Raw genomic sequence first — 12,960 nt, 5'->3', positions numbered from 1 at the left:
AGAGGCTTCTTGATTTAAGTTGTTCGAAGATGAATTGTGAAAAAAGAAATAGTGATCCATCCAGACATAACAAGCCCGCAGTGGAAAAAAAAATAAGACTTACCCTGGTAAATGAGACTCCAATAGGAGAAAGTGAATCAGCATCTGAGATGTATTTATGCTTTAAGGTGATTATCTCAGCTCCCTTCATTAACATGATAACAGCAGACTCTGCAAACAGGCACGGGGTAATACTGTAGATGTCTGCACTTTCGTTTCGCAGAAGACAGCTGCCTGGGAGAATGGGATTATTCGCGGAGAGTGAGCGCTGAAACTCCTCCTTGCTGATTCAACCAAAACGGGACGTGGTGATTGCACTCGCCTCGTCTTGTTTAATACGGAAAGCACTCGAGCATAATGGCAAGGCAGTTGAAATCTGCAAATGCAGAACAGACAAACTCCTCACACATGTGATTCCAGGGCTTCCATTCAGCATCTGCTCCCATTCCCACTAGAGCCGCTTGAAAAATAGCAGTTGGTTTATTTTGGTTTTTTTTTTCACAGAAATTGTTAAAATAAAAGCTGGGGGGGGAAATTGCCCATTATTACTGGAGCAGCTGTGCTGTAGGCAAGAGCTCGCAGCAGCAGGGGTAGAGGGGAGCACCGCTGTGCCTCCCTGCAAACAGTTTCGAAGGCAGAGAGGAGAATTCAGGGGCAGCAGCTGCTCTTGTAGTGAGTCCCCAAGAAGACCAGAAAGAGCTCGAGGAGCGTTTTAGGGATTCCCAAATACCCTGAGCCCTCCCAGGTGTGTTCATGATTCCTTCCAGCCTTTCACTGCCAGGATCACTGAGACTTGCAGCCCTTCCATTTCCACACAGAGAATTACAGCAATGAGCCAGGAGAAGCCCCCAGGGAAGATACTTGCCCACTGCAAGTCCCCACCTCGTTGCCTGCACCCCATCATGTCACCCCCAAGGGACGTGTTATTTTCTTCACCTCTAACATACACATCTATGTAGTCCATGGCCCAAATCGTGAGCTAAAGGGGGTGATTAACAGAAGACCCATGCCAAGCCGTGCCTGGGCAGGCTGCTGCATGGGCTCACCCCCAGCTTCCCACTGGCACCCGCTGGTTCTGCTCACCTGGGAGTTTTTTCCCCTATGGATTCTTTGAAAATGTAGTTATTGCTGAAATCACCTCCACGTAGGTGATAGCACCAAGCTCCAGCTCTGGAGGAAACTCAAAGTTGTCTGATAATATTGCAAAAATACCCGCATCTAGAAGAACAGAACGGTTGGGTATTTCATGATTTCATGGGTCTGCAATTGCTGATTCTTTGTGCCGCTTCTTTCCTTGCACTATAAAAAGCCCTTCCCTTCATCCTTACGGCTCACCTGAGGCTTTGTTATCTATGACTTATAGTCAGCAATAGATTAGTAACTCCTGTGTCTGCCTTGTCCGCAGATGTGTGTGGGCAGTTCCCCCCAGTTTGAAGAGCCCCAGCAGCCTCTGAGCGTGGAGAAAGCAAAGTGGGATTGGGAAAGCAGGGCCTGAGGGCTCTGGTTAAATCCCAGCATTTTTACGTTTCTCAGCCGTGTACCACAAGGTGTCTCCAGCAGTACAGGCATCGCTGCCGGGTTTGGAGGTTGCACCTCAGCATCTTCCCCTGGGCTGGGGCACCGCAGGCACCCTCGCAGGCACAAAGGTCCCTACTCTAGCAACCCCCAGCTCTACAATCTTACCAGTAAAAATAGTTCTCCATCCTTCATTAGGTGCTTAATTGCCGAGAGCAAGCAATTTTCATGAGGGTGAGATGAAGCCAAGACTTTTCTTGCTTTTCCTTGTCTTTATTTCCCTGTGTTTTACAGTTTCCTCCTTCCTTTTTTTTTAAACCAATTTCTTGTACGGATGTTTTTAAAACACCAGTCAGCATGAATTAACTTCCAAAGTCCATCTTTGTGATGGTCAGTTAAAATGGGATATTTGTATTGAGTTGAAAGAGCAAATAGTAAAAATTCATTTTAGTACCCAAGTCGGGGCCTCGTGCGCTCAGGCAGCCTGACCTGCGGCGTTGCAGTGCAGATGGCTGTTTAAGTCAGCAGGGTAATTTGTGGGTGAAAGGATGACTCACATAAATTAAGAGCTGGAGGAGCACTAAATCATTGGGTTATATTTTCACCATTTCCTTTTTGTTTGTTGGTTGGTTTTGCAAAATATGCTCTGTTGCATTTTCTGGTCAGTTTGGCGCTATATGACTTGCAGAAGCATATGCAATCTATGCATCCACACGCACATATGCATATATGTAAATACATGCAGACATGCATTTACACTAGTATTACTATTAACACACTGATAGCAAATCACTTGAGATCCTCCTGCCCCTGCAGGGGATGCATGTGTGTGTCTCCTAAAGCCATCCTCTTGCCTCACTTCATCAAAGGGCTCTGTGAGTAATTGCTGAAGCAAGAGGAAGAACATATGTCTTGATTTCCACTGTATTGCACTGTGCATAGCCACTGCTGCTTGGAAAAAGGACCCATAAAGACCTGGATTCATCTCACTTAACTGCATCGTCAAAGAAAAGCAGCCAGAAGAAGGTGCAGCCTGGCTGAGAGTGGGGAAAAGCATCTCCAGATGTCCCTGACATTGGGGACATGAAGCAGTGAGAAGCTTTTTCCCTTCCTGGTGCTGCCGGGAGCACCTCTGAGCCCCCTTCAGTGTCTGGTCTCTCTCCTGTCTCGTTATGGCCCGTCTGCCGTGATTTAGGAGAGGGTTGCCAAATAAAAAATCTCAAAAATCAAACTTTTCATATTTATGGGGGAAGAAAACAATTCCGGGATCTTTCAAGTGATTCATGGACTAAATAGAATCAATGGATTTTATAGATTCATAAATAATAAAAATACAACAAGACAGCAGCCGTATCACATTTTCCTGCTCCTGCTTTGGCTTTGGTAGTCCTGCCTGCAGATTCTCCTGTTAGGCTGCGCCAGTCGCAACTTTGGCTGCGCCAGTCGCAACTTTTGGCCCTTAAAAACCGCAAGGGCTCAGCTGTCCTGCTCAGAAAGCTTTTCCAAAACTTCCCTCCTCCAGCAATAGGAAAAATCTTCATATTTCCAATGGGAATTTATTCCTGGCCAAGACGTGCCTTAGTTGATCTCCTACTCGTATTATCTTCTAACTTAAATCATTCCCCTTCCTCCCACCCTGAATGTATTTATGAAGAGTAATCATATCCCCTCTTAACCTTTGTTTTTCTAGGCTAAACAAGCCAAGCTCTTTTAATCTCCTCTCCTAAGATAGGTTCTCCGTTCTGCTAATCACCCTGCCAGTCCTTCCCCGCACCTGTTCAAGGATAAATTCATCTTTTCTCTTTCCAAAGAGAGGTCCCAGAACTACACACAATATCCCACGTGAGGTCCTACTGACACCAGTACTAATATTTCTCTGTGTCTACCGAATAAATGGTTTGTTGCGTGAGCCTTTTTGCATAGCAAGTGGATAATAGATACAAATCCATAAACTAATAACCGTAACACAATCTTACTCAAGGAGATTGCTGTTTTCCTTGGAAAGGCATTCTGCTCCTTTGCATTTGTGGGTCCTGGTCCTTAGGAGGCCTTAATCAGTGGGTTTCCATATTTCGTTTACCCTGGATGAGCATCGGGACCTTGTGTTAAAGGAGGCACTGAGGGAAGTCTTGTCTGTGTTTCGCTCAGCCTTTGCTCTGGCAAAACTCTCTTTGAAATCACGGCTGAGGGTTTGAACTACGAAGATGCAGAGTCAAATGATGAAAAGCATTTTGCATTCGTCTCTTCTCTTTTCAAAATGATTTTCCAGTTTTACTCGGGGTTTAATTAAATTTCTGTGACCCAGGCAGGGAGTTCAGCCTTTCTTGATTAATGCTCTTTTAGGTGGCTCTGATAAGAATTTAGCACCAACAATTGAGCTAACAAGCCCCAGTGAACAGTTTATAACTGGAGACTAATTCTATTAACGCTTTGCAGTGTCAGGACTCCGCTTTGAGCTCACAGCCGAGAGGAGGGATGGGGGAGAGGGAGCAAATGTAAAATTTGGCAACTAAATCACCAAGATTCAGCTTCTTTGTGGGCAGAGCTCATCTGGAAACTATTTTAGCTGACAACATCAGAATTTCACCTGTTCTCTTTTTTTTTCTTTTTTTTTTTTTTTTTCTCCTGGCTGATGCTCTGTACTTTCTTGGCTCATTGTGATAACGACTGGGAATAAGGAGTGGAACTGAATGGTGGCGCTGATAAGAGGAATGAAAGGGTAATGCGATGACATGATACTGGGGTAGGGCCTCTGCAGTTAGCCCTGCCCGTGCTGGATGTGTACCGGAGTACAGGATGGTCAGGACAAAGATGCTTGTGCTGACAGTTGCAAATTAGTCTGTTCTGAGGGAAAAATTGAGGTTAACGCTCTGCAGAAATGCTTCTGTTACTTTTTGGTGACAACAGAAATATCTTGCAGGTCTGTTGTGATTCATAAGCATTTTCTCTCTCTCTTTCCCTCTCCTCCCTACCCTACTTAAGGGTAAGGTACCACTGAAACCTCACTATGTCTGTGCTAAAACTCAGCCTGAAGCCATTAAACCGTAATGCAAAGTCTTGGCCGAGACATCACAGTTGGTCCAACTGTACAGAGCTGCTCATCTCCAGTACCTGGAGACCCAGTTTCGCACTTGTCTGCTTTGAGCTGCTCACAAACCTCATGCAAGCCTCTCCTTTGTGCGAGTCCACAGAAACCAGAATATTATTTCAGGGATGTTTTTCTCCTTTCTCTCCTGGGCAGTCATCCAGAATAACTGGAGTCAACCAGATTACCTGGAAATTCCCTGAAAACAAGGCTACTTGGTGCTCTCTGGGTTGGTAGCAGAACTACAGTCACACCAAATGGCGCAAGGTAAAAATCAGTGTCCATCACTGCATGACCCACAGACGCTTATCATTGCTTCTTCTGTTAACATAGAGCACAGATGCCTTTCTCCATCGCTGGCCACCGTCTTTCCTGGTGACCTCTTACTTACTCAAGGCACCTGCTTAGGGCTCCAGCTCAATTCTGCTTTGCCAGGTCCCTGTGGCTCTGCTGCCCTGCAAGGCTTTAGGAGGACCAGGGATGCCCATGGCCAAAGGGGCTCTTCCAAGGCTGGTGGCTGAGCGGGGAGCATGGGCTCCGTAGGGGACCTGCGACTCCATTGAGACAGAACTCTCCAGGAGCCATCCAGCACCCTGCAGTGCTTTCCGAGCTGTTTCTCCTGCCCTCCTCAAGAACAGGGACGGGCAATAAGTGCTGCTGGAGCTGGTCCCCCCGAGGAAGGCTGGAGCTGGGGCTGCCCGGTGGGGCTGTGTGGCTGCACCCATATATTCATCCGTGCTGTGGTCTGTGTCCGTGCTCACAGTATGTGCCCATTGTTGTTTTATTTATTTTACAAAGCAGGCTAAAGATTCAATTAAATTATTTAGGCAATTCGATTACCTCCACTGTCAGTGTGGTCGTCGGGGAGGATTAGCAGTGTTTCGGCCCCTCATCAGCAGGAGCTGGCAGGGGGCACACGTCCCACATCACACACACCCTCCTGCTCAAACCCTACCCCCTGTGCTCTTCATCTGGATGACAGCTCTTTGCTGTCCCTGGATGAAACTGATGACAAAATACGCCAAGGGCGCACAGACACCCTCCCTACCTCCCTCATCCCCCCCCACCCCCCCGACCTTTGCTGCAGCATCGCTGCAAATTGCAGTTGTCAGCGGGGGAGCACACTCATCAGGGGACTCCATCCATAATCACTATAAAGAGGATGCGTATATCTAAGTCCTGGATGCTCCCCAATATCAGATCACAGCAGGGACTGAACTAATACCCGTGTTCCTTCTCCTGTAAACATGAAGACCCACTGAGACATCACAGACGAGGGAGGCTCTGACAACACTCCCGACCTCTCAGGACAAGAGGCAGCCAAAGCATCGATCCCCAAAGGCACCTGCTCTCGTGATGCTGCCGGGACCGGGCTCGCCGTGGGAGCCACGTCGAGAGCAACCAGCGAGCGCCAACAAAGATCCTCCTGCCTTCATCTCTACAGCTGTTGAAAATGGCCCCGTGCACAAAGGGCAGCGTCCTCATTAAATTTCGCGGAGGGTTGCCATGTGGCCAGCAGAAATTTTGTTTTGTTTTATTTCGGTAAGCGGCACGGTAATATATTCACCACCTCCAAACGTAATGGGGTGACAGATGGGAGCTGGGCTCTGGCTTTCATGGGAAAGGCTCCTCTCAGCAGGGAGGCAGCAAGTTTCCCACCTAATCTTCTGTAACCTTCAGCCTGCTAACAACTGTAAGAAGCAAAGCAATGGGTAGTTATTAAATTAATGACTTCATCCCCAAGCTGGTAATAAATATTTTACAGTTTTATCTCTCCACCCTGTAGACTGACTAGACTGTTTATTAATCTAGCTTCTGGATTTATGTTATTTAATTGCTAAACAGCCTCAGCACGGTCGGGCTGGATTATTAAATGTTGAAGCCTGAGAAGGAGCCCTCTGGCAAATGGCAAAACCTGAGGAGCTGATCCTTGATCTCAGGCTTGATGAGCTTCAGGCCAAAACCACCTCCCCTGCGGTGCTAAGGCCAGGTTTGCCCCTGTTTGAGTCCAAACCATTTGGCCGTTGCCTCTTGCTTAGTTTGGGTGGACCCTGGGACTTGTGGTGAGGAAGGAAGAGGCAAGGCAAAGTTTTGGCTTCAATAAGGGCATGCCGGAGTTAACCGTGGCCATGACGCTGCGGGGTCAGACATCACATCTTAGCGTGGATGGGTCCTCCTGGGTTGGTCTAGCCCTTCATGCTAGTCCTGGAGCTCTGTCCCTTCGTGGCTCGCGTTTCTCCAGATCATCTCAGATAGTCACTGACATTCAAACAGAAGAGCGTTGCAGTTATATAAATGAAAGCAAGCTTTAATGGTTGCTATACTTCCTTGTTGACAGGGTCGAAAATGTCTTTAAATCTGATCCTAGCGTTTTTACAACAATTGGTGATTTATTCATCCCACTGAAAGAAAGGGATGAAGGCATCTGGAATAACGAGAGCTATTTGTCTGAAGAATGCATCATCCGCGTGCTTTCCTACAGCCTCAATCCCATGAGCCCGTCTGTACAAAGCGGAAGGTCGTTTCAGGATATATCTTCTCATAAAAGTGTAGAAGTGAGTGTGTTAACACGTGTGGGCCAGAGCCTTTAATCCTGCCAAGCTGTGCTCTGTGCTGGTTGGGAGGGGAGCAGCTTCCAGCTGGGGGCTGCCCCGTTGGCTGCAGTGTCACCTCCAGCCCATCCAATTGCTCCCCAGCTTCAGCATCGTCTTCCCAGCGCCCAAGGGGAGTGAATTTGATGCCAAATGGCAGCTCTGAGAAGGAAAGTTGCTTTCTCTCCCCAGTAACCTGATGGAAAATGAGCCAACCCCTTCTTGACCACCCAGCTGCGTGGGTTTTGGGACACCTTGGTGGTGGGAGCAGGGTGAGGTGGACCGAGCCTTGAGACAAGCAGGGGAACAAAAATCAGAAAAAAATGCACAAGGCTGGGAAAGAAACTCTTTCTGCCCACACCTGAAAGCCATCGCGGGAGCCCGCAGCTCGCCGGGAGAGGCCAGTTAAATGTTGACAAGTGGAAGGTACCACTTGAGCAGGAGAATGGAGGAATGGGTTGTTAGCAGCTTTTAACAATTAACAGTGGCATCAGTGAGGACAAATGACACTCTCATTGGTCGATGATTTATCGACAAGTTTAGAAACGGCCATATGCTGACAAGTATCTTTTCCCTTCCATCCTTGAAGCAAAAGACCCGCTCTCCTCTGCCATTCAGCTCTCACCCTACGCGTGTTGGAGGAGGCTTAAGAACTCTCCTAAGCACACCTATAAACTGGCAGTGTACCATCTTAAACCAATTCAATTCCCTTCCCTGCGATAAAGGACGCCAGTTCAGAGAAGATAACATCTCGCGGTGATGGCTCCCAAAGCTGCAATTTAACACAAATCTAACCGCTCCATTATGCAGCACAGCCAATTCGTTAAGAAAGGACAGGCGAGCATGTCTATTAGCTCTATCATCATAATCAAATATTGGCACAAGGAACCGCTCGGCGGTACAAAGTCTAGCGAAACTCCCCATAAAACAATTAGGTGCCCTTCAGAAAAACAACATGCCAACCAGTTTAGGTGAAGCATTGCACAAGCCTCCCGTTTTTTCTCCTTTGAAGATCTGCAGCCCTTTGCGGAGATGACAAAACCTCATCAGCTCTAAGCTGTGTCCAGCAAAGCCAGCCCTGGAAACCCACCAGCACAAAGCGAGCGCATCGACTGCTGCCTCTCCAGGAGGGGACCTCCTTTCCTCCACCATCCCCACGAGCCTGTCCTAAGCCTCTGCCAGTGGACCTGCCCCAGGACAGCTTGTAGACACCCAATGAAGACAGAAAAACCTTCCAGTGAACGCCCATGGCCGTGTACATGCTTAAGGAAAGGCTTGAAGAAATCTTCTTTCTATCCAAAACTTTCCTCCATTTTTTTCCTGGCCACAGTTCTTACCTTTTTGGCTCCTTTTTACTCTGCCTTTCACCCTTGTGTCTTTGCAGCTCAGCCACCACCTCCTGCCTAATCCCAACAGCTCTTGTGCCTCTGCACAGGGATGGTGAGGAAAGTTCAGCTCAGTTAATCAGAGAATTGAATTTCTTGGTGATGCACCTACCTGAAATTCCCATTTGACCCAACTCGCTCAGCTCCGAATGGCCTTAATATGATTTACCTTATTTCACCTTGGAAGCTACGGCTACAGCAAAGCCAAACTGAATTTCCCTGACTTCAGAAATGACATCTCCGACACAGAGACCGGTGAGAAATTCTCTTCATTGCCACCGCTTCAAAGCATAAACTCTTTTGCCAGTGAAAAAGCTCCATTTTTCCAGGAAGGCAATCTGTGAACATTGGGGTCAGGCAGATATAAGCGAGGAAATCTTGTTGACAAAGCCAAGCCATCTCCCAGCATTTTAGCTAAACCTCAGAGATCGATTTGGCGAGGCTTTTCTTTTGTAAATCCGGGAGGGAAAAGCATCCATCTCCTATCCCATCCCAGGGCTGGCGTTTCCTGCGCCGCTCCCGATGGCATCTCCTCTGCTCACACGCCGCCTGCGGGAGCACGAAGCCGTGAAATCCCGAGGGATGCCGAGCGCTGAGGGCGCCGGGTGCGAGCCCTGCCCAGAGGAATGCCGCCTGCAGCCCTCCTGCCTTGGGAAGGGGCTCCAGCAACCAACTAAATGAATACATACCTTTGCTCGGACTTTTGAGTCTCCCCAGCGTGGGACTAGCAGGATTTTAGGCACCCGCTTGGCCGGATGGTGAGAACTCCTTGTTCTTCAAAGCCTTCAGAGATACCAAACCTAAATTTGCCCTAAATTCCCCAATTTAGCAGGCGGGAAGAACCACGTGTGGGGTTGGGCAGTCCCTGGATGCGGCTCCAAGGTGGGGGGACGCGCCGACCCGCCAAGCCGCGGTGCAGGAGCAAGGACGAAGCCCCTCGGGGACCCGTCGGGGACGTTGGCAGCAGCTCGAAGAAAGACCATAGGAACTAAAGTCACAAACAGAACTGGGTTTTATTACGAAATAACCCTGCCATTACATAAGGAAGTTCTGTCTGCAAAATACATTTCCTGAGGAAAGTAGATCACAGTATTCGTTTTCACAGAATAACATGTAGCCTGCTATAACTTTCAATGTGACTCTTTATTATTTAAATATTAACAGTATTCCTTCACATAAACAAGTACTCAGTCATCACATAACCGACACACAAACGACAAAATAAATATACAACAAGAGCACAGTTCATTTTTTTTTTCCCGACTTAAATATTAAATAAATAATAAATACAGAATTTTCATTTTCTGTTATCAGTGCCTGAAACAATATGAATGAAAAAGAAAAGAAAAACTGAAAAAGTCTCTCTTCCCCCCGGTGCCCCTGCCCCCACAAAAAAACAAACCAAAAAATTATCAAAATGTCTCAGTTATAAAATATCTTTAAAAAAATTCCCATTGTTAAAAGAATAAATAACAAAATATATAAAAAATAACTTGGTTGCATCAAAATTACAAGTAGGAGTTGTAGATAGGGGTTTTTTCTTTTTTTTCTTTTTTTGGAATATCATTTTTTTTATGGTCAAGAGTTTTAATTTTTAACTTTTTTTTTGCTTCTTTTATCTTCTTTTCTATGGTGCGGTGTCCAGTTTAAAATAAGTATAAAATTAATAAATAAAAAAGTTAAATAAATAGCAAAAAGTTAACATAAGGTGTTGTAAATATAAATTACATACATCTTGCCAAAATTAAATAATTTACAGGATAATTAAACTAACTACTTTTTTTTTTTTCCTCTCTTTCTTCCAGGAAGTGCAATTTCTCTACTTTTAAATACTAACTGAATTGCAGTCACAATCAATTTGGACTCTATTTACATGTTAAGAACCATTGTGTTTTTAACACCTCAAATTATTTCTTTTGTTTTCCCCTTTCTTTTGTATTTTTGCACTTGGAATGGGTTCTAAAATAAGTGAACTCATGGAGTCTGATCCTGCAAACACTTAAGGATGTGAGCGCATCCCCCCCCTCCCCCCCCCCCGCACCAGATGCCCCATTGAACTCAACGGGGGAACCGCCACAAGTCAATTTGCTCGTGAGCTTCGAGGCCGGATCCTGCGGCCGCTGCACTCGCTGGGAAGCTTCCTACCGACTCCTCCAAATCACGGATTATGCCCTAAATATCTGCAGGATTGGGCTCAAAACAACACCACAGTCTTGCCTTTAGTACGGGTCACCAAAATCCTCCCTAGCTCTGCCCGCCCCTCCGCTGGGAGGGATGCGGGATGCGGGGATGCGGGGATGCGGGGATGCGGGGATGCGGATGCTCCCCTGCGCTGGGACCCCTTGGGGGGAGTTTGTCCCCCTCCGCTTCCCAGGTGTTTGCAGCAGGGGGACAGCGAGCTCCGGAGGGGAGCGAAGGTGGGGGAGAGCGAACCCGCGGGGTGACAGCCGGCTCCGCGCGCGATGGAGCAGGTGCTGGAGAGCAGCGTCGCAAAGACATTCATAAAGTTGTTCTTTAAGTGCACAGAGGGCTGCGTGTACCGAGCTGCTTACAAAATGCTTCTTTGGAAGAATACCCAATACCTGAATACTCTTTATTATTTTTTTTTTTCCTTTTTTTTTTTTTTTGTTTGCAAATGGCACTTGCGCTGTGATTTTGCGCAAAACGTAGAACACCAAACCAAAAATTACCCATTGCCCTGTGGATACCTGTAAGAAATCAACTACTGATTCACGGTGGGTAAGCACTTTGCTGGCCATCAATTAACATCTCTCTTTTTGTTGGTTTTTTTGTTTCTTTGTTTTGTTTTGTTTTTGTTTGTTCATCGCAATCTCAAACGTTCTCTGGCATTGATGTATGATCTCTGGACTGGCAGTACTGCGCCACTGTAAGGATGATCACAATAATGAAAAGAACCAGAACTGTCATCAAACAGACTTCCAAAAAATCATATACACCGGACCATGACACATCAAAGAATTCTTCTGTATGAAATATCTGGTATTGGCCTATTCATAATAGCTATTCTCATATTTAAGACAGACAAAGGAATACTGTAGTTGCAAACTCCAAAAGCTTCCCTGAGAACCTTTTTTCCATTGCGCTTTCCACTGGAGATCCAGAACTGCTCTTCAGATTTCTTTCAGAAAATAAAAATAAGCTACTTTATAATACTTCAGAGTTCCCCATGCCCAGTGGATATCTGAACACCTCGGGGTTGGGAGGCCCAGCACAGGTTCAGATTTACAGGTAGCTTGCAGCTCCAGCACTTGTAGCAACACAGAACGTAATTCATGTGTGAGTAGGTGATCTGGACATACGACCATAGACAACATGAGGGTTTAAGCCAGTCATACGCTAGTCTTGGATCAGACAAGACCCTGTTCTTGTAACATTTTAACCCTTGGATCAACTCCGCGAGAGCACGGCAACTCAGGAAAGATGCCTGCTCTTCACCAGCTACACAAGCCCCACAGCCTACTGGAGAATTTAACCTTCCGTCCTGATCTACCTCGTGGTCCAGGTAGAAAAATCCCACTTTTCTCAAGAAGGTCCAAAGTGAAGTAAACGAGAACATTGAGTTCGATCAGTTCCACATCTCAGAAATGGCCTCTTGGTTACGTTTTGGTCCTTTTTTTTTTTTTTTCCTTTTTCTTTTTTTTTTTTTTTCATTCATTAAACAAGTTTTCTAACTTGTAAACCTGAATACTTGGAGGGAAAGTTCCATCTTACAGTCTCTTCGCTTGCTCGTCTCCATCCCACGGCACTAAACCTGGATGCCCTTGACGGCTTGCTTGATGCTCTCCAGCAGGTCCTTGTTCTCCGGGTTCTGGTAGCACTCCTGGTTGGTGTACATGTCGGTCAGCGTGTTCACGTACGCGTCGAAGTTCTGCTCACTAATTGGCTCCTGCAGCCAAAAAGAAAAAAAAGAAGCCAAATAAAAGCGTTAGTAGCAGAGCAGGAAGAGGCTGAGATGTTCTTTGCAATTAATCAAAGTACGTATGTATGAACGGCCAAAGGTCTCCATGTCGGAGCTTCTTTGTGTGTGGTGCTGTACATACGGGAATCTCCTCATGCGACCCCTGATCCTGACAGACCTTAACCGGTTCCTTAATTTTATGCGTTGGCCTCGTGGAACTATTGAGAGCATCAGGTTAAGCACGTGCAGGCAGTTTGACAGGCTGGAGGCTGAATTAAGCCATGGAAATGAAGGGCTGGAGGACGAGAGGACTGCTGAAGCATCACGGAGGGAATCAAAGCAAAGTTAGGACAGGAGCCTGGTCGCCCTGGGCTCGCGTCCGCCCGCACCAGCGCGCTGCTGCTGCTGCTGTTGCGGTACAGCTTT

General features: G+C 46.8%; 1 protein-coding gene across 1 annotated transcript in view; it reads right to left on the bottom strand.

Moving 5' to 3' along the window:
• Positions 1–12,381: 12,381 nt before the first annotated feature.
• Positions 12,382–12,960, bottom strand: part of MYT1 (myelin transcription factor 1) — a gene marked incomplete at both ends in the record, with an annotated part of 35,931 nt that continues 35,352 nt past the window's right edge. The window contains one exon of the mRNA XM_082491228.1: positions 12,382–12,522. Coding sequence (XP_082347354.1) covers positions 12,382–12,522 — 141 coding nt within the window. The remainder of the gene's footprint in view (positions 12,523–12,960) is intronic.

The sequence above is a fragment of the Vanellus vanellus genome (genome assembly GCF_965231255.1).
Source record: "Vanellus vanellus genome assembly, chromosome: 15".
NCBI lineage: Eukaryota > Metazoa > Chordata > Aves > Charadriiformes > Charadriidae > Vanellus > Vanellus vanellus.
Note: the sequence above shows the minus strand (reverse complement) of the source record. Positions and strands in the feature narration are given on the sequence as shown.